At 54.4% G+C, this 21369-nt stretch overlaps 1 protein-coding gene across 41 annotated transcripts in view; it reads right to left on the bottom strand.

Moving 5' to 3' along the window:
• Positions 1-21369, bottom strand: part of ACSL6 (acyl-CoA synthetase long chain family member 6) — a 65383-nt gene that overhangs the window by 43427 nt on the left and 587 nt on the right. For 13 of the 41 annotated variants that reach the window (XM_081500205.1, XM_081500197.1, XM_081500175.1 and 10 more), the window contains exons 1-4: positions 21067-21302; positions 18461-18545; positions 3328-3548; positions 126-240 (exon numbers count right to left, since the gene is read on the bottom strand). In XM_081500205.1, the coding sequence (XP_081356331.1) occupies positions 126-240; positions 3328-3522 (310 nt within the window). In that variant the 5' untranslated portion in view covers positions 3523-3548; positions 18461-18545; positions 21067-21302. Of the gene's footprint in view, positions 1-125; positions 241-3327; positions 3549-8040; positions 8154-10428; positions 11587-16356; positions 16546-18460; positions 18546-21066; positions 21303-21369 lie in introns of those variants that run through there. The other 28 variants (XM_081500174.1, XM_081500177.1, XM_081500173.1 and 25 more) reach the window with 11 other exon arrangements.

Genomic DNA, 21369 nt, shown 5'->3' with positions numbered 1-21369 from the left:
CTTCTCTCCTCTGACCCTGGGCATGACTCACCCGCTGTACCCCTGGAACCATGCTTACTCACTCCCACCCTTGCACCTGCTCAACCCCTGCCACGACCTTTCCATACCCCCATGGCCCCTCTCACCTGAGATGCTAAGCCCACGGCGGAACACCTCGTACATGGTCCTGGCGTCGTCATAGTAGTGGGTGAGCAGCTGCGGGCTGTCCCCTATTACGGATCGCCGGGCCCCACCACTGTCCTACGAGCCAAGCACAGAACAGAGAGGCTGGCTGAGGCAGGCAGGGGTGTCAAGAGAGGGCACCGGGCTGTGCACAGTGGGGATGCACATCTGGGCCACACGGCTGGAACTGGGACACTCTCTGTGTGCACTCACACACATGGCCTACACACACTGGGGCTGTACACACACAACCACTACATACGTTCATGGACACGTGGCTTGTACACACTGGACCTGTACACATCTACACTCAAAGAGGTGGCTCACACCCATCGGCCCAGTAGTGGTCTCCTACACATGCACACACAGCACCCACACACCAGGTCAGCATACACTAAGTGCCCATAATCTTTAGTTATTGTGCATACACACCCATGGTTCACTCATACAACAGAGTGGGGGGTGCTGGCTGGAGTCAGGCCACCCCCTGGCATCAGGATCAACCCGTCAAAGTGCTGCTGCTATGCATGTAGGTTAAGAATCACGGCTGCCATCCATCACTCACATAACAGTGTGATTAGTTTGAGAACTGGCTGAAGGTACTTTCCTGGGAAAAGAGGCCTAGAAGGCTGTGAAGGGAACAGCCCGGACCTTCGGTGAATTGAGTGGGAAGGTAGCAAACGCCATGTATGCTGGGGGCTGGGAAAGGAGCTGGGCTTCTCCTGCCTCTTCCCCTTCCTCATGCCACCCTTCCTTAGGCTCCCAAGCCCAGAACTCTTCAGAATCACTGCTTCAACTCTTCTCTCAGCACTGTTTGGTCTGTGCTGGGCTGGCCCACAGTCCGCTACCTCTTAGAACATCAAGTATGAGGAACAGTGTGACAGCCACAAAGCAAACAGTTGGACTCTAAACCACAGGTGGCACTCAGCTGTTTTGCAGTGGACAGTTGTCTGGCCAGTGACTCCTGAGCACCAGGCCCATGGAGGACCTGTGGGAATCTGGGGACCACTACAATCAGACCTGGTGAGCACTCGGTGGGGACAGAAACGATGAAGCAAGAGACTGTGTGCCAGGGACAGAAGGGGCTTGTGTGGGCAGGTGGGTCAGAGCGTGGCTGCTGAGCTGGGTTTTAAAGGATACAAAGGGGTTTACTGGGCAGAATGAGGAACAAGGACTGGTAGTTTCACCAGCGGCAACAAGTGCAAACACTTGGGGCAGGAGGGCACCTGGGGGCTGGAGGCAACTCATGCTGCTCCAAGTGGTAAATGGAGGGGTCCAGAGAGGCAGCAGATCAAGGCAAGGAGCCTGAGGTTTAGGTGGAGGGCAATGGGGAGCTGGGAAGGATTTTAAGCCAGGGTGAGAGACATGATCTGAATCGTTTCCTACCATGTAGCACCCAGAGTAAATGCTACCAGGCCCTCTATGATCTGGATCCCTCTTATGTCTCTCATCTCACCTCCTACCACTCTCTCCTCGCCTCCTTCACTACAGTCGCTCCAGATTCCTGCACTTCTGGGCGATGAGGCAAGGGAGGGCACCACCCTCCCAGGAAGAGAGGCCTTAGCTGTGCCCATGCCCTGTCCTCACCGCCAGACCCACGAGGGACTCGCTCTCTGGCCCTCAACCTGACCGCATCCAGATTACTGTCACCTCTAGCCCAGAAGTCCCAGGTGCCTCCCCACACATGGCCCCTGCAAAGCCACAGCAAAAATGGTCCTGTCTCTCCTACTACTGAAAACCCCAAATAGATCCAGGCTGTCCACCCAGAGAGTCCCTCTCCAGTTCATGGGGCTTTGTCCTTGCTGGCCTCTCCAGGTGAGTTAATTCATCTTAGTGCTTCCTCTGCATCATCTCACCAATCCTTACCATAACTTTAGGAGGCAGGTTCTCTTTTTATTGCCCACTTGACACGTGAGGAAACTGAGGCTCAGAGAATTTATAAAAAAAAAACTGCCAAGGACCATAAGGCTAGTAAAAGGTATGGCTGGCCTGCAAATCCAGACCTTCTGGTCACCACAGGCAACTAAGTTATGCACCCACAGCCCTTCTCCACCTCCCAGCCACACCATATGAATCACCACTTTCTAAAACCACCAGGTCGCTGTCACACACCTGCACCTCTGCACACATTTCCAGAGCATTTTCTGGAAAAATGCTCTAAAGGTCCCACTCCTATCTCGACCTGTGCTCTCTCCCACCAGGCAAAACTCTGTCACGCTTATGATCGGTAGCTACAAGACATACCGTCAAGAGCAAAAGCAAGGTGCTGCATGGTGTATGTGGTGTATTATCATTTTAAAACATGGGCAGATGTCTATACGTTTGCTTGTGGACAACGGCTAACACAATTCTCAGGGGAAGAAAACTGGGAGGCAAGGGGAAGAAGGTGGAAGCTTATCAGTCTATGTCCTTTGGTTGCTTTTGAACTGTGTGAATACACTAACTATTCAAAACAACTAAAAGAAGATCCTCTGGAGGAGGGCCCGGTAACCCACTCCAGTATTCTTGCCTGGAGAATCCCATGGACAGAGGAGCCTGGAGGGCCACAGTCCATGGAGTCGCAATGAGTCAAATACGACTGAGTGACTAACACTTCTACTTTCAAAGTTTTTTAAAAAGGCAAAATAAATTCCATAAACTTAAGAAACAAATCCTACAGGTCCTTCTAGACTGAGCCTGGAACCACTTGTCCAGGCCAGGCCACTGTCCCTTCTTCCCTCAGTGGCTCCGCCTGTGAGTTGCGTGCTCTGGAAGGGCAGGGCCCTGTGGTTGGGCCCCTCTGGGTCCCAGCTCCAGACCAGGGTCGGGCACAGGGAGAATCTGGGAGGAAATTTACCCAACCCCCTTGAGAACATGCTTAGGCCTCCTACTGAGGCAACCATAAGCCAAGGCCCCCTCCCCAAGAAGCAGGCAAACCAGAGGCCCAGGGCAAGGGCCAACGTCAGTCTCTGGCCAGGTTTCAGTTACTGGGAGAGGCAGAAGGAGCATCTGGCAGGAGAGCCTGTCCAGGGCCGCTTCAGAGCTTCCTGGCTGGCTGCCCAGGGAAGAAACCAAGATTCTCTGGGCCATCTGAGGTCAAATAAGCCACAAGTTTGGGTTCTACCTTCAAGATGCCTGTCCCCTGCACACTACTTCCCACAGTCCAGCTGCTCACACACTGCTCACCTCCACCTCCTCTGACTGCATCATGAGATTGCACGGTGGCTGTAAGGCCTTCGGTCGGTGAGTGAACCAGTAGGCGAGGATGGCGGCCAGCGCACCCATACTCACGAGGGTGGTGGCTGAGAGGCTGCGGAAAAACTGGCCCAAGTCGCCCAGCTCGGGCAGCCGCAGCATCCTCAGGATCTCCTGAGTCTGCATCTTCTCCAGAAGCGAGAGGAAGAACTCTGCGGGGAATGAGAGGCAGGTGAGGCAGGAGGCCTGGCAGGAGGCAAGGGGTGGGGGTGGGGGGTCTGGCGCCTCTCCTCCCACTTGAGTCAGAAGCCACACACTGATCCTGGCTGGGCCCTAAGCGAGGTGAGATGTACAGTCTCCTGGAGCAGCACAGCATATACTAGGAGCTGGATGCCAGGAAAGGCCCTTCCCGGTGACAGGCCAGAGAGCCCTTAGCAGCCATACCAGACAGTCGGACATCCGGCCCAGTTCTCCTGAGAAACATATGCTCAGGCCCTGGGCCATGCCTGACATGTGCTTCCATATCTCCCAGGAGCAGAGTGTGCTCTGACAGCTCTGGAGTTATGCCTCTGGAGCCCCAGGGCCTGGCTGTATTGCCTCTCTTGTGTGGTCATAGCATCTTGCTTACCCTTGCTCCCGGGGTGTGGACTGGATGGAGGGGCAGAAGATGTGCCTGGCACCGTGCCCAGGATGAGTGGGGGTGAAGGGATGCAGACGCCTTTCACTCCACCTCAAGGCTGCCAGCACCCAGCTCTCACCCTGAGGGATACAGAGAAGGCGAGGCGGCAGAGCCCACAAACCAGCCGGGACAGATATGAGGGTAGCGAACCAGAAGGCGAGGGTTCAGTGTGTGACACATAGCAGAGTCCCCTCAGGCCCACATTCTGGCCCACCAGGGGGCTCTCCTTGAAGAGAAGTTACGGCCAAAGGCCTGCCAGGGGCAGAGGTGATCCTGGGGCCAACTTTCTGAGGAACGGCAGCGCTCCCAAGAGCAGCCAGGCTGAGGTGCGGACATGGCTCTGCAGCCCCAGACTGCCGACCACTATTGCACTGCGGCTCTGTACCACCACAGACCAAGAACCCAATGGCGGGAGGAAGAGGTGGCCCACCATTAACACGGCCCTGTGCTGTCCTCCCTGGGATCCCATCTGCTAATGTTCAGAGGGGAAAAGGAGGCAACGGAGGGGAGCGAGAGTTAAGCTGGTGGGAAGGAAAAGGAATGAAGGCTCAGAGAGAAGGGGTTCAGCAACGTGCTGGGTCTCTCCTAGGGACCACAAGCATCCCTCATGACACTGCATATGGTGGTCAAGGTGCCCTGATGGGATAAAGCATGCAGTCCAATGGACACCGTGGGCCTACTAGGGGCACATGGAGGATGCCCTAGGGTGGCCAATGGGGGCTTTTCTGTGACAAGCAATGTTGGCTTAATTTGGTCCAAAAAGAGAAGCCCCCAAGTGCTACTAGGTCCTCCTGTTAGCTGTATGACACCTATGGGTCTGCCAGGTCAGTGAGGGCTGCATGGGCTCTGGGCTGCCATGTGTTGGCCCTTTACCCCCATCTCTGGATGCATGACTGTTGTTTCCCTTCTTGAGAAAGCATGAGAAAGGCCAACAACAGACTCTGCAGCCACAGGATATGAGCCAAATAGCAAATGCTTGACCCCTAGGAAAGTAGAGAGCTGCTGAAATTCCAATAAATGGCATCTGTGCTAAACTGTAACATCACCATACCAAAGATGAGGTCAATGCTGTGCAAAGTCACTGCAGAGGAAATGGGCAAAGCCCCAGAGTTTAAGTGCCTTCTCCTTCACTTGTAAGCTATTCTAGGTTGAGCACACATTACTTCTCTGGACCTCTCCTTCCCCATCTTTAAAATGGGGACAGTATCACTCAGGCATGTAAAGCTCCTCATCCTGGGTGTGGTGTAGCTAGAGGCATGATAGGACTAAAGAGATGGCTAGTGGTAAGCTTGTCAGAACAAGGAGGCTGTTCAGCCTAGGCCAAAATAAACACTGGACACAGGTGTCCGAAACCAGATATGTGGACCCACAGGGGTTTATGCTCTACAGATGGCACAGCAGGTTGTGTAAGCCCAGGTTATACTCATCAACCACCCACAGGGTCTGGGTAAGAGAAGTGAGCCCCCACCCAGCCAGAGCGTCCTCACTGAGCCCCTGAGCTGGAAATCCAGTTTTATCAGCAGCCTGTTTGAGTTGGATCAGTTTTGGGGGCCACCCCACAGGAATAAATGACTGCTGGCAAACTGGTGATATTAAGGTTCTGCATCACCAAAGCAGAGGACAGGCTACGGACCAAGGTAAATCCACTAAGGAAAATTGCTCTGGGCAGGACCCTGGGCAGGAGGCCAGTTGGCTTTCTTGGGAGATTTACTTCCTTAAGCTGCAAATAAGAGACTAAGTTACAGCCAGGCCCATCAGATAAAAAATGACTCACTACATAGTGGAAAATCTAGATATGCCCACCAGCTCCTTGGGTGAGCTCTGAGAGCTGAATGACTTCCTATAGCAGACTCAACTGACTCCATAGGCTGGGAAGCCAAGACTCAGGAAGTCCCTGCCCAGCCCTGGGGCTCAACTATGCAGTCCCAAAAGTTTCAGAGAAAACCCTGGAAGTACGCCTTACTACCTCCAGTGTTCTCGCCTGGAGAATCCCATGGACGGAGGGGCCTGGTGGGCTATGGTCTATGGGGTTGCAAAGAGTCGGACACGACTAAGCAACTAACACACACACACACAAATGCCTTACTACCACCAGTCCCTGGCCCTTGGCAGTTCCTTGCAGGCCCCAGGCTGCAGACAAACATGGGCATTGGTTGCAATGCTGGGGCTGTCACAGAGCACAGAAAAGAATGACTAAACCATCCATCCACTTACCCATCCACCCACCCACTCACCTAGCAGACCCTCATATGGCCCCATTCTGCTCTAGTTCAGTGCTGGGCACAGGGCCAAGCCAGATGTGGGCCTGCCCGCAGTCTCATCAGGGAGATCCAAAAGGGAATGGGCAGTGTTGTGAGGGCAGTTTGGGCTGAGATCAGACATAGGGCACCAGAAAAGATGCCCAACTCAGGTACAGAGAGTCAGGGCAGACTTCCTGCAAGAAGTAGCACAGATGCCGAGACTGAAGGATAAAGAGGAAAGGTGTCCCAAGCAGAGGAAAGCAAATATGCAAAGGCTGGAGCTGAGGGAGACCACGGAGCACTGAGCAAACTAAATATTCTACCCAGGAAATGAAGTCTGGAGCCCATGAACTCTTGTACTAGGTTCAGGGCCGCAAGTCTGAGGCTGGTTTCCTGGATGTGCAGAGCTTTCAGTTATCACCAAAGCACCACAGTCCCCAGGAGAGGGAAGAACAGAACCTGCCTAAACTCCCTGAAATGTTGGTACACCCCGGAGTCCACGCCTCCACCCTGCACCGCTCGGTCCTCATGACTCTTTATGAGGTGGAGACACAGAGACTCCACCGAAGAAGTTACCTGCCATTCACAGGTGCAGTAAGCAAGAAGGGGAGCCAGGACCTGAGCCCCAGATGACTACAGCCTCTCAAACCACTGCCTTGTGTTGCACTGCCACCCCAACTCTTGCCTACACTGTACCATCCACACCCACAACTCATGCTCTCCTTGGCGACAGTGCTAAACCCACAGAAAGGACTTCCCAGGTGGCGCTGGCGGTAAAGAACCCACCTGCCAATGCAGGCAGATATAAGAGATGGGGCTTCAATCCCTGGGTCAGGAAGATCCCCTGGAGGAGGGCATGGCAACCCACTCCAGTATTCTTGCCTGGAGAATCCCATGGACAGAGGAGCCTGATAGGCTGAAGTCCATAGAGTCGCAAACAGTCGGACACAACTGAAGCAACTTAGCATGCAAACCCACAGAAAACCCTCTTCAGACCTGGTCAGAAGAGTCCAGGCCCAGGTCGGGGGGGTGGGTAGGGGGCAGCACATGACCACCAGAGCCTGTATTCAGGGAACAAACCAGCCAGGCCAGTCACTTGCACTTCACCATGCACACACTATAAGTGGGCTCCCTCTTGGCCTCACATTACAAACTTGCCATTTTCCCACAGCTGAGTTCCCTTCCAGGAAGCCCACTTGCCTGGGACACTAGAGGGTGGTGGGAAAAGGGCTTGGCCACCCACTCCTCCCCAGGCTCCTATTCAGGTGCCCACCCTAAGGAGGCAACTCAAGTAACTGCAGCTCCTATAGAGCTAAGGCTGGGCCTGTGCCCCTTCCTGGCTGGGCAGTGACCAGAGGGTGTCATTCCTGCAGGCCCACCGACCTCAGACAGTCAGGGGTGCTTTCACATGCCCTGAGAATGCTTCAGATCAGGACTCACCGGTGGGGAGAGCTGCAAATTCAGGTCCTCTAAGGACATGGACCTCAGAACCAGCCTGTGTCACCAGACTTTTTGCTTGAAGCGGAGCCTGGGAGTCTGGTCTCATCTCATTACTTAACAGGGCCTTGGCCTCTTCTGACTTCTGCTCCTTCTCTGTCAAACTGGTGCATGGCTTGGTGGTCCCTGGAGTCTGAGCCATCGCTGCCTCATTCCCTGCCCCCAAGAGGCTCTTGTGGTTGCAGCAGCATTGGGCATGGGTAGGGGGTGTGGGGGAGGGGGACAGCAGCTAAGGGAATCAGCGGTGCTGGTGTTGCCAAGAGAGCAGCTGTGTTTGTAAATATTCACCTGGCAAGGGTTCCCAGCCCTCAGCATCAACTAGCCTCCTCTCCTTCAGCATATCCTATGCCTTCTTCTCCAGTTCAGAATACCAAGTGGTGGCACCAGGCCCCTCCTCACCCCTATGGACGGTGGAGAGTGAGAGGCACAGCTGTTAAAACCCAGGAAAGAGAGAGAGCAGGAGGAAGGGGACCCTGGTCGGAAGCATTCTGACTTCAAGGTGGCAGAGGCAGAGCTCCAGGGCCCATTTCCAGTGCAGATGGCCCCAAGATCCATGGTTCCACTCCCAGAGCCCTCTGCTGGTCCAGCTTCCTAACCCCATCCCAGCACTCTAGTCTTTCACGATCTGGCAAGATGGCAATGTCAGGACTACTTTCTAAACATCTCCCAAATCTGACCACTCCTTTCCACCCTGCTACCCCTCCCCCTCCCCCAGCCTGGTCTGATCCAGCCATCACCAAGTACAGTCCCGACTCCCACACCAGTCTCCCCACAGGCCACCCTGCTCTGTGCAGTGTTTACACTGACACCAGAGTTATGTTCCTGATACACAGCTATGACCAAATCATGCCACTGCTCAAAAACTTTACCTGGCTCCCTCCTACCTGAGGACAAAACTTCGAAGTCAGCACCCTGGTACTGAGACCCTCCATGATCCTCAGATTCTTCCTTCCCCTTAGAAACACATTGGCTTCCCTCTGTATCTGCCTGGAGGCAGTTTGGGGGGGTGGGGCGGTCCATGCAATGGGTTTGTGCAGACCTCTGAGGGCTTCAGAAATGGGGATGCACAAGGCAAGCCAGTAGATCATTAAAGGACCTCCTTAACTCCCAGTGAAGGGCTCTGAAATAAAATTATAAACTCCCAGGATCCAGGGCTCCTGCAAACAAGCCAGGGAAAAGGCTCATAGGAGAGTTCTGGTGCTGGACTGACTGGGTCCAAGTCCTGACTCATATTGATAGCTGTACGACCTCAGACAAGTCACTTTACCCCTGTGGCCTCATCTCAAGAAATCTCGTGGACAGAGACTATAGCACCAGGCTCACCGAAAGGGAAATATTCAATAGACAGAAGTTAGCTCAAGCAATTACTCTGTCTCTGCCAGCCAAAAGGGCTCAAAGACAACTTGCAGAATGACATGCGTTCACACCCTACCTTTCCAGCAGGCTCCTGGCACTGGGGAGGCAGTGACCTGGTCCTACCGGTACCAGTCTCCCTTTATAAAGGGTATGTGGGGCTTGGGGAGCACTTACCACACTTGATCAAAACACAGAATTGGTGAAGGCCCTGCCCCAAGTCTGCCCTCCTGGGGACAGCTGATGGCAACAAACGCCTGCTCTGAGAAGCCAGCTGGTGATGGGAGCTCTAGGAGTGGTGGCAGAGGCTCCCCAGCAGCTGTGGCAGTGGGCCTGGTAGGGGACGGGGCGCAGAACAGCTCTATGGGGAGCGGATGGCCCCTCAAGGCCCCCGCTGCCCCCCACCCCCAATCTGCACGCAGAGCAGCACTGGCTCAGATCAGTTCAGAGGCAAGCAACCCAGCTTTAACCCCCACTCTGCCAGGTTGCAAAGAGCCTCAGATTATACCCCTCTGCTTCTCCCCACCTCCATCCTGTCTTCAGTTCTAGAGAGCAGTTTGTCAGAAGGGTTGCTTAAGGACAAAGTCTTCTTACACATCTATCTGTGGCCAGGCCCTCAGCTGTGGGCTGGGGACCTGCAGGCAGCATGAGCGGTGGGGGTGGTGGGAAACAGTGGAAGTGGGGGAGGGGATGCCAGATCTCCTGACAGAGGGAAGCCTACACCATCGCCCAGGAATCTCCTCCAGCTCCTTCCAGGGGCTGCCTCCACCCCCACCAGGTCACACCCAGTCTACTTGGGGGAGAGGAAAGAGATTAGGCACAGTCCCAGAAAAAAAACATTTGCTTAGAGACGTTCTGGGCAGCGGGGACACTCCAGACCAAATACCAGGATTGGCAGGTAAAAGATAATGGCTGAGCTTCCCCCAGCACAGCAGCACATCAGCCCCTTCTCAAGGCCTGCCCTGAGGTGCTTTCCCACTTTGCTGGTCGGGGAGGGGGTGCGGAGGAGGTGGGGTGGCCACCCTGGAGCCAAAATCCACACCTTGGCCTGCTGAAACCAAAGCTGAGCCCCGAAACTCCCTCAACGGCTCTGGCAGGCAGCCTGGGACAGTGAGGTCCCAGGACGTGCAAGGCCTCAATCCTGCAAGTTTCCTTCACAGGGGAAGGAGTGGGGGTGGGGATCAGCTACAGCCTTTTTTTCACTCTTCCTTCCCAAGCCAGGATGTGACAGGGCACAGAGTAGGCATATAGTGGCCACTGCCGGAGAGTAAAAGGCAGATCTGGCCCAGAGGACCCAGCGCACCACCCTCAAGCCCTACTCACACTTGGTGCTTCCGAATTTTCCAGAACAGGGCCTTCCCAACACCGTTCACCTCCTCAGGTCGCGGCACAGCACTCTGAGCTCCCTCTTGAGAGCTACGTGCTCAGCCTGCCTGGAAACTCGAGAGCCTGCGGGCCTTGCAACACCTTCCCTGGAGCTGATTCGGCTTTCCCTGCTAGCCCCACTGTTGGGGCGGGGTGTGTGGAGAGCTTCCTGCCTCAGCAGACCTTACCTGGAACCTGGCACAAGGCTGTTTGGGCTCCCAGGCCCCTGCCTCTGGCAACCCCACCTGGAAGGAGCTCTAAAATGCACAAATGCCTGAGGACCCACCCTCAGCCCCCAAAGCCCTTTTCTCTTCTTTCCTGGTGGGACCTTTACTTATCTATACACATTTTCAGAGATATCTTTAAGGTGAAAGCCTCCTTCAATGCTTCTCAGGGTAGCTTCTGGGGCAGAAAATTCAGTGGATGTAATCCAGGTCCTGGCTAACAGAAAACCACACAGGGTGCCAGAGGCGGGGAGTCCTGGCCCAGCAGTGTTGCCCCAGAAAGCACGTGGCCCAGGCACCAGGTCAAGAGAAGCACAAACCTCACCATCCCACCTGGGTGGCCTGGTCTGTTGAGAGGAAGACACAAATCTCCCTCAGTCCGGCACCCTCCCCGTCCACACAGGCATTCTTCGAGCTCTGTGCTGAGAGAGGGGCCGCCTTCCTCCTGGGTTTTAATTAGACTCACAGGACCACAGACGGCTGGGGCAGACACGGGGCCGAGGGCCTCCGCGAGCTGGGAATCGCTAGGTGAGGCCCACTGCACGTTCCCCCACAAGAGACAGGCCCAGGATTCAGGGTTGCTGGGTTACAGAGTGGCTCACCTGCCGAACCTCCCTGAGGAGCCTGAGTGTAGTTCTGAAGGTTTAACTTAGACTCCTGATGTAGAAAAGCCTAACTAAAGGTTGGCTGTGCCCAACTGCTGCTCAGGGCCCCTGTCTCAATAGCCTGAACCCGCCTCAAACAGGCCTCCCTTCAGCAGTTCACTTGGAGGCGGCCCGCATCACCCTCTGCCCCCCACCCTCAGCCCAGCAACTCTCAGGAATCTCACTCACCCTAAGCCCTGGTCAGGGAACATGGGCCCGCATTCCTGAAAGCCACACCAGGAAGCCAGGCTCAAACAATACTTAATCAGACACTTAAAATACAAATAGCCTTGAGCTCAGAGGAGCAAAGAGAAACACAGTGTCTTTTATGAGCTCTGAGATAAAAGTTGTCCTTACCACAAATGACAAAAATTCTCAGAATGAGGAGGGGCAGCAGAGGCTAAGAAAATGGCAATGTTCCCTTTAGCAGTATTTTCAGGGGACGATGACTAGGACTGACAGGGTACGTGCGCCTCGGCCTCACCGTCCTTCCTTCCACACCAAGTCCGGGGGCGGCAGACAGGGAGAGCGGCGAGGGCCGTGAGCGCTACACAGGCAGAGGACACCCCCTGGCCAGGCCCCACTGCGCAGGGAGCCAAGTCCTGTGGCTGCAACATGATCCTTTCCCCGTCCCACCCCGCCCGTCCAGGTTAGGGCTACCAAGGCCCTGGCCTTGGGAGCAGTGATCCATTTCGTCACTGGCCCCAAGTGAGGACACACGGCAAACCCTACAGGTTCAAGCTCAGAAAGAGAACGTTGGCTGCTCCTGGCACGGCCATGCTATCCTGCTGTCAGATCTCAACTGCCGGTGGCCAGGGTTACAGGTGGGACAGGATGTGACTCCCTCCAGCTGTGGAGAAGTTCCTCGTAGGCGGGTTGAGGGTCCTGTTAAGAGGTGGTTGGGGTCACTGAGGTGAGGGGAGCAAGAGAGTAATGGACTCGCTTGCCCACTTGTTCACTCAGGAGCAGCTTGGAGACATCCTGCTTGGGGTGAGAGTCACAAGACAGAACCTAAAACACATCCTCAGTCAGGGACAGGGAGCAAGAGATCAGGAGCAAGGTGGGAAGGAGAGTTCTGAGAAGGCAACAGAGTCCCAGAAGAGGCCTGTAATATGCGGGGACTCCTGGGAAGGAGGCACTAAGGCTGAGAAGACAGCACGCGGCTGCCGAGAGAAAAAGACTATGATCTGCACTGTACATGACCCCGTGCTTTATATATACATCAGCCACAGGCTGATGGTGCCTACCAGCTCACATGACCTAGCACCACAGGGTTTGAGGATGCCCGAGTGTCCCAGGCAAGCCATGCCTCCAGATCCCAGCCAGAGGGACCACAGCCAGGAGCCAACAAGGCACCTATACCCACCGTTTCCGGGGTCACGGTTTATTTTATAGGAATGACAATGAGCAGAGAAAAGGGAGTTCTGCTTTTGGTTAAAGTTTTCTGGGACTCTGATTAACAGCTTAATTTTCTGGCTTCCTCGTTTTTTGACCAAGTTCCTCTTGAGAAAGGCACAAGGAGAAACAAATCTGAATCTCGCTCAGTTCAGCAGAAAGTCTGTGCTGGTCAGTGGGACCCTGCCACCTCCTGAATTGTCCCCTCCGGAGTGACTCAGGGCCATGGAGCAGCTACTGCCTTCCACTGCCCTCCAGGCACCAAGACCTGTTGTTGGCTGGGGACAGCTGGTGGCGTCCACAGAGTTAAGGCAGCCCAGCCCACTGCTGGTCAGGGAGGACTGAGAACTCAGGCTTCCTTTTCAAGGCCAGGATGAATGGGGACTATGCAAATCACTGCCTCCGGAGGAGCTGCAGCAGGGGAGGGCCTGCTGCTGGCAGGCCTGCACCTCTCTACTCGGGTCTGTCACATGAAAGGGTTTGTATTCCTACCGCTGCCTCCGGCACTTGGCCAGACTGGGGCTGTTCTCACCAGAAGACAAAAATCTCTTTCAGACCAAAGCTAAACCAGGTCCCGGCTGGCCTAGGGAGGATGACAGACGTTGTTCACACTGACCCACTGAGGAGTCATCACCTGGATTCTCACTGAACCCCCCAGCTCTCCAGAGGGAGCTGTAGGCCCCTGTGGCTGCTTAGAAAATCACTGCGTCAGGTTGGGGAAGGCAGGGCCAAGAAATGGGATCGGCCCATTCTGAGGCTCTGGCTGTTATGTCCTTCTCAGAAATAGTCAGGACTGGGCCTCAGGAAGCAACCTTTTGGTATGAGGGAACTTCGGTAATTTTCATGGAGTTGATGCGAAATGTGGAGAAAGAAATGGGAAGAAATATGTGACAGTAAACAAGAGCCCCTGCAGTGCACAGAGAAGACATTTAAGAATGGGGGTCTCAGGTACCCCTGTCTGCTGCCACAAGCACCCCTGGGCTGTGAGTGGGGTCGTAACCCAGAGCCCGATGTGCACAATCATGCTCCAGAGCTGGGACTCCATCTCCCACAGAGCTCCACCACAAGGTCAGACTTCAACCTGGTTCAGACTTTCAGAGCTGCTTGTCTGACAGCCTAGGGTCACCAGGAGCTGTCCATTAACCACGGCACAAATATCTGTATCTATCTACATATTTTTAAAGGAATGTATCAATAACAAAACAAACCCCAATCAGATTCCCAACACATTTTATTACAAGACAGATGGAAGAACATCATCTCAGAATAAAGGATAGTCATTTAACTTGAAAAACTCACAGTACTGCCTCATCTTCCACATTGTTTGCAACGTGTGGTTGCAGATTTCCTCTGCAGTGGGTGACACTGAGTGAAGAAACCAGGTACAAAACAGTGCACACCCTAGGCATCCACCTAGAGACAGGACACACAGGAGAGGCTAACCTATGTGGACAGCACAAACCTTGTAATCTATGCAGCATGGATGCTACGCAGAGTCCCATCAACAGGAGACAATGACACAGCAAGATCTCAAACACACATATGATCATTTAGCCTGAAAGAAAATCTAGGACAAAACCACCTCAGAGCTGATTCTGAACCAATAGGAGGATTTGTGGATGTTCCACAGGTATCCTGCAACCCAAGGGAAACAGGCCTCGTCTACCTCTCAGCCCAGAGAAAACGCCCATCTCTGATGACCATCCACCTTCCTTGGGTCTTCCTGCTGTCAGCTGGGATCATACAGCATACCCAAGAAACCCTGAGGGAGTTCATGGGGCTGCCCCATTGGGGAGAAGCAGGAAGTAGGGGAGGAAGAGAAACAAAACTTCAATCCAGATGGAAAAGGGGACTTGACAGGTCACAGCCTTCCCTGCCATCTGACCTGTGGCAAGGGGATCAGGGACACACATCCCCAAACCTCCCAACAGCCCACTGGGCCAAGGGAAGGCCACCTTCCCTTTCTCTGCACCACTCCAGGCAGAGCCAGGCTGAGGGGGAGGCAGCCTGCAGGCTGAGTGGGGGCTGAGTACAGGTGAGTCAGTGGTATCTCCCAGAGAAGCACACCCAACACACCTCCTGGAAGGTACGTTTTCCAGCATCCTGAGGTGAAGGTGACTTCATGCAGAAGAAGTGCCAGAAGCACTGCCCCTTCCACAGTCAAGGGGTCATGGCAGGCCTGGATAGGTTCTCCCAGAGGCCCCCTTCTCCACCTGGATACCTGCTTTCCTCTTACTGACCTCTAGGACCTCACCATCCACCCTCAGGTCAACCTTACACTCCAGTCTCACTGGCTGGCCCACATTCCATCTTGCTGCGTTCTCTGTCCCGGCTCTGACTACCTTTCCATCCCCATCTCTGACTGTCCCTGCTGTGTGGCTCCAGCTGGCCATGCTGTCCAATCTCTGGCTGACCTTACTGTCCGCCCACACCGTAGTCCTCCTGTCTATGTGGCAGGACCTGCAGTCAGTCCCCAGAATGGTTTATAGCCAAGGCTGGGGGAAGGGTTAGTGATCAGGAGGAACCCCACCGGGGATTCTTGGCCACGAGAATAATCTAGAGAAAACAAAAATCAAATCAAACAACGAAAACACACTAGTGGGGAAAACAGGGCTACCAAGGGCTAATCCCGGTAGCCACTTCCTGTGCTGGTGGGCCAAACTGTGGTGGTACACAGAGAGTGGGTCAGGGTTCCTGGTGTCGACTGGTGGGCACTATCCCAGAGCTGCCCATTCAACCCGGGCCAGCCTGTCCTCTCTCTCCATTCCTCCAACAGCCATAGTCACTAGAGCTATTCTCGGCCTTAAGAGGTACCAGCCCAGGTTTGCTTACCCCAGGATCTGGCAACAGATGCCGACTGTTACCTCATTGGCACCATCCTGGCCTGGCTTCCTGCTCTAAAGCCCCAGGTGGCAGTTACCTTGGAATGCAGGCTTGAATGAGCAGATGACAAATCAGAAGCCAGCCACCCCCAACTCTCCATGGCCACCCCCAAGCACCTCTACTCCCTGGAGTAGCTGTCAGGAGAGGAGAGTATCTCCAGGAAGAGCTGGTGAACAGGCACAGACAGGACTTCTCGGGATCTGAAATCTTTCAGGCTCTGAGATTACAGATTGAACTTCTGAACAGACAGCTCGGCTTGGCTCACATTTGTCCCAGCCCATTTCCCATCTTCCTACTTCTGCCTGTCACGGACCCCAAGCCTCACATGAATCAGGAAACCACACAAAGTAGCTAGGTCAGAGAATGACCACACCAACCACGGGATCCCAAAGCAACTGAGCAATTACGTGGCACCACCTCTGGGCCTAACCTGAAGGCCAACCCCAAAGGCCCAAAACAGCACTTTAGTTACAGTGCTCCCCTCCTAGGGCTCAATGAGTGGTTGGTGGGGACTCTGACCAGGCCAACACAGGGCATGGGGCCATCAGATGAGATCCTCCAGTGAGCTGAGGACCGGGGCTGGGGCCTCCTTTCAGCTCTTCTTGGCCAGAGTGAGTTCCCAGCCTACTGGGAGACTGGAAACTTGGAGCTCTAAGGAAATGATAGGATCTCGTCCTCAGAGAAGACTACCTTCCACAAAACCCGTCACTCTGCAGCTGCAAGTGTAGTCATTCACTCACTCGTGAACTCACTTCTGGAGCACCTCCTTCTGTTCTGAGCTCTCCAGTGAAGGCTGCTATGGCTCTGGCTGCAAGAGGTTCACATCTGCTTTCCCCTAGGACTTTCCCCATATTGACGACATCCCCCAGCTAGGCAGAGAGCCTGGCACCCAGTAGGAGCACATTCAAGGTCTGCTGTCAGCCAGTGGACTTGTAGTGAGATAAAAGGTTATAAAGCACATCATTATTAAGATAAATTATTCTCAAGGAATTTTTCTTATCATTCACTTATGCAATCAACACTGATGCACACACTGTGTACTGGCCCTGGCTTGGGGCACAGGCAGGAGACACCCTGGCTCTGCCCTCAGGAGATCACAGGGCTAGTAGAAGAGGCCAAAGACTGTAGTTTAGTGGAACCTGTGCCCCCAAGAGATGCGTGTGGCTTGAAGGGTGCAGGGACAGTTCACTTTGGCCATCCACATGCTCAGTTTTGGCCATATGCCCTTGATACGGCTACCACACAGAATAAAGCCTCTGCTGCCTGGCCTCCTAGGCCTGCAGAGCCCAGTCCCGGAGACCTCATTGGCTGAGTAGAGATTGTGCCAAGCTCTCATTCAACTGTCTTCTCAGTCTTTTCTCACATGGATTCTTCTGCCTGGAATGTCTGTTCTTTCCCTACCCCCTTTTGGGATGTCAGAGTCCTGCATCTCCTTTGAGGAAGGCTTAGCTCAAGGTGTTAGAACTTTAGCTAACATTTAGTTTGCCCTTCCCTATGCGCCAGCCCCTGCTCTTTGCTCTTTACACCTATTTTCTCCTTAAACTCTCCCCATCCAAGGATTGCTCCCTTATCTGTGCCCACCGACCAGTCTGTTGGAGGGGCTTGGGTTCTTTCTGATCCTCCAGGTCCTTCTGTGGCCTGGAGTCTGAGAATGTGGTCTGACTCACAGCTCTCAGGGGTGGCTTCACCACTGAACCTCCTTGTGTCTTGATGCTGCATCTGTTAAAGGGGGCTAACAGCACCACAGTGTCATAGGTGAAATTAAACGATAGCTTGCGGACTGTAGAACATGGCGCTGAACATATGATATACACTCAAGAAAATAGCAGTCTAGTCAGCACATTTGCAACAACACTTCTGCCATGAAAACATTGCTCCTCCCCAACAGAACTTCATTCAGTGAATGTTTTGAGTGCCTACTATGTGCCAGGCACTGGCTAATTACACATAGCAGCTTCTGTTCTACAAATGCCTGTAACTTCAGCCTCTTTTTGCAGAAAAGTCAGAGCCTCATGCTCACTTATCCTGCATGCTGTGTGTGGGGGACAGCCCTGGATCCCATCTGGGGCTGTAGCTGAGCCAGATTCGGTCTTCTGAAGGTCAACCCAAGAGCGCTTATAATCTCAAGGGACAGAAAACCAGCCAGGGAGCAGAGTGGCTGGGTTCTGCTGCCCCCTGGTGTCAGCGTGCTCTCATCGGGAGTACCCCCCTACCCCACCATGGGCTGGGGAGCCAGAGAGGGTACTAAGGTCAGAATTCTCCCACACAGAGGTGCGCCATATGCAAATCCAGGCCTTCTTTTGTGAAGTGTGCCCTCAGATGTTCTGCCTGGAGTCCACTGTCCGATTCCCGGCTGCCTTCCTGGGCCCCCTGGGATGGCCCCAGACCTCACACCAGTCCTCTACCCTAATGGGAGCAGGGCTAGAGAGAGAATCTGATTGAGCTGGGATGAGCTAGGCTGTGCAAGTCTGCACCTGCCCTGGACACCCATAGCCAGATTGCTGCCACACCAGTCTCTGCTACCATTCCTCTTCCTGGAACCTAGCCTCAACTGGGACATCTTTGGCCAGACTTATTCTCATCCATAATATCGCAACAGCTTCCCACTGCTCTCCCAGCCTCCACTCTCCTCCTGCTGGATCAGCCTGGCCACTGCAGGTAAATCAAGGGCTTCTCTGCCCCAGAAATAAAACCCTCTTCTCTAGAATCCCTTCCCATCCAGACTTCACCCCCTCCGACAACCCAGAATACTCAGGCAAAAGACCCTAAAAGACCCATCTCCCACCACAGTTCTTCCTGCACATCTTTGCTGACCTGACTTTCTCTACCTGGGGTTTGGCCTACCTGCCTCTGACAAACACCCCTGTATGTTGCAGAAGCCCACTCAGACGTCACCGATGGTCGGGTATATGGTTGCGCAGACTGGATCCTGTAGGAGGACACAGGGTTGCATCAGCCTAGAAGTTCATCTACCAAGAGGGGAGCCTATTTCTACTTTGTACAAGGGTGCCATTTGGCAGGCAGAAGTGCAAATCCTTTGTTCTCAAAGTCCTCCGAGTGCTCACAGCACTGAGACCATGTTTTCCTGAGCCAGGCACAGCATCTGACTCACCACACCGGGTCTGTTTTGTTTCCTTGTTTATTACTCAACACATAGGTGGGATCTGGGTTGGCCTCAGTATAGCCATTGCTCTCCCAAGGCTCAAAACACATGGTTGCTTCCACCAGATAGGCAGTTCCTCCTCCAGGTGGCTCTCCTCTATCCTTCCCTTGTCTCTGTAGGGCCAGACTGGGTGGTAAACTGCACATAACTACAAAAGTACTATCACTTCAGGGGGGCCTCTCCTGGCCCCAGCTGAGCCAGAGGATTCTGGCAGCTGCCATGGGACCAGAATGTGTTCTCAGTGTTAGCCCAGGTGTCCTCCCTGCCCTCAGAGAAAGGCTGGGTCCAGGCAGAGTCTCAAGGAAGGTAGACATGATCTGGGAATGCCATGACGTGTGGCTGGAGTGATCGCCACACAACCGCCTCAGTGTTTCACCCTTACACCAACTGTGGCATCTTTTGAGAAATTTCCTGTATGCATTGAGAAATCTGGCCTCTAGGGAAGCAGCTGCCCCCCTGTACCAAAAGCCTCCTTGACCATTCTGAGGCCCCTCAAAACCCCTTCACTGAGGCGGTTTCCCCACTCTAGGCGGCACCTGACCGCTTTGCGAAACACTCCGCACCAAAGCAGGACTGAAGGCCAGTTTGAGTTAGTGTTGGCTGAATCCCACTTTCAGATGAGCACCCTGCACCAAAAGGATTTGTTTCCTCAGAGGCTGCTGATGACTCCTGCAGTTCTCAGGCACCTCCCTATAGCCACAGAAGACCAAGGCTCCAGAGAGCTACCCTTAGACCTATGGCTGGGGGGTTGGTGGTGGCGGCGATGGGGTCTCCTAAGGGTAGGGCAATGGGGTCCTTGCACAGGGAAAGGGCTCTGAGAGCATCATCCATGCATTAAGTAGGGGCTGTTACTATCATCATCATTATTTTGATACCTCCAGCCCTCTGTTCCTAACCCTAGCTCTAGCTCCAACCCTGTCTGCTGGATGCGCACATCAGACCCAGAGGGCCCTGCCCAGCTTGTCCTCAGACCGGCAGACATAAGGAGCTTAGGGAGCTGAGGGGATTAGGGAGGCCTCACTCTCTCCCCAGCTCAGGGGAGCTGCCCCTGTGGCCTGACTCAGGGCAATAGCGGCAGGGGACGCCCACCAACCCTCCAGTTCAAGCCTGATGCCACGAAGCACTTAGCAACGATGGATCAATTAAAACTTCAGATCAAACCCTAATCTTTCAGATATTATCCATGTGACATCGGGCAAGTCAATTAACCTCTGAACCTCAGTTAAAAAAAAAAAAAAACCAGCACCACAGACCTCTTAGAATTTGCCGTGAATATTAAATAACAGGCAAAGTTTCAGTTAAGAATTTCAAAAGGGTCAACTTCCTCCCCTTCTGCTCAGAAAGAACCTTACTACTTCCTCTGATACTGCTGTTTTAATGTGAAATAACAATAAAACTAACATGTCATAAAGCATTTTCTCTGGGCTAGGTCAGCTTAAAGCCAATTTAAGGTTCAAGCACTGCACATACAGTATCAGGCTGAATTTGTACAAGGGGGTAGGTGGAGAACCTTTAGTGGTATCATAACCTAGAGGAAACCAAAGCTCAGAGAGGACTGACTGATGCAGGCAGGAAAACTGGTGGATGAATGGGTCTTGGGTGAGAGCCCAGGTTCTGTGTGGGGGAGGAAGAGTGTTGGGCAGGGACTGAGGGGGGTCCTCAAAGTTTCTTGAGAGGATGCAGAGGTAAGAAGCTGACTCCTGTGAGGGGGAGAGATTGGGGGTTGGCACAGTGGGGACACAAGCCCTGGGCATAGCTGAGGAGCCAGGTGAATCCTGCTTTACAGAGAGTCAAAGGTGGGCAGGGAGGGGTTGTGAGGAGACACTCTCAACCAGGATCGGGATGCCCCAAGTCAGTCTGGGTCATGTCCTTGACCTGCTGTAGGACCTCAGGGCCCAACACTCTCCATTTCTGGACCCTGGAGATGAACAAGGATGAACTGTCTGTCCCTGGACTTGGTCTTGGGGAACGACTGGGCTCAGGGCCTAGTCTGCCCAGCGGATGGTCCTCGCCATATTGGGGGAGGGGGTTGGAGGGAGACCACGAGAACTGGAGGGAAGTTGTGGGGTCGCAGTGAGCAAGGTCCCTCATTTTTACTGACACAGCTGCTTCCCAAACGCAGCCCAGAGCCCGCCAGAATTTGGAAGGGGGAAACCTGGGCGACCCAGCGGCGTCCTGAAAGGATGGCTCAGGAGCCAGGGCTGGGGGCTCACCCAACCCAGGACCAAGATCCCACAGTGTGCTGGGGATGGGGGTCACGGACGAGGACGGGGATGGGGGGACTCACCCGAAAACAGCCAGAGGGAGCCCCCCGACACGAGGAAGAAGGTCAGCATGTCGCTCAGCGGGACCCAGCCTGGCCCCGCAAGGCCTCCCCGGCCCGCAGCCCCGCAGCCCCGCAGTCCCGCAGGCCCGCAGCCCCGCAGCCCCGCAGCCCCAGCAGTCGCCGCGGCTCCGCCGCCGCCGGGTATTTTTAGCCCCCGCCCCTCGGCTCCGCAGCGCCCCGCCTCCCCGCGCGGCTGCGGCGTCTCGGCGGGAGGGGGAGGGCCAGGAGCGCGCTCTGCACTGGCGCTCGCAGCCAGTTCCGCCG

The sequence above is a fragment of the Giraffa tippelskirchi genome, chromosome 6 (assembly GCF_054371585.1).
Source record: "Giraffa tippelskirchi isolate mGirTip1 chromosome 6, T2T-mGirTip1v1.2.pri, whole genome shotgun sequence".
Taxonomy (NCBI): domain Eukaryota; kingdom Metazoa; phylum Chordata; class Mammalia; order Artiodactyla; family Giraffidae; genus Giraffa; species Giraffa tippelskirchi.
Note: the sequence above shows the minus strand (reverse complement) of the source record. Positions and strands in the feature narration are given on the sequence as shown.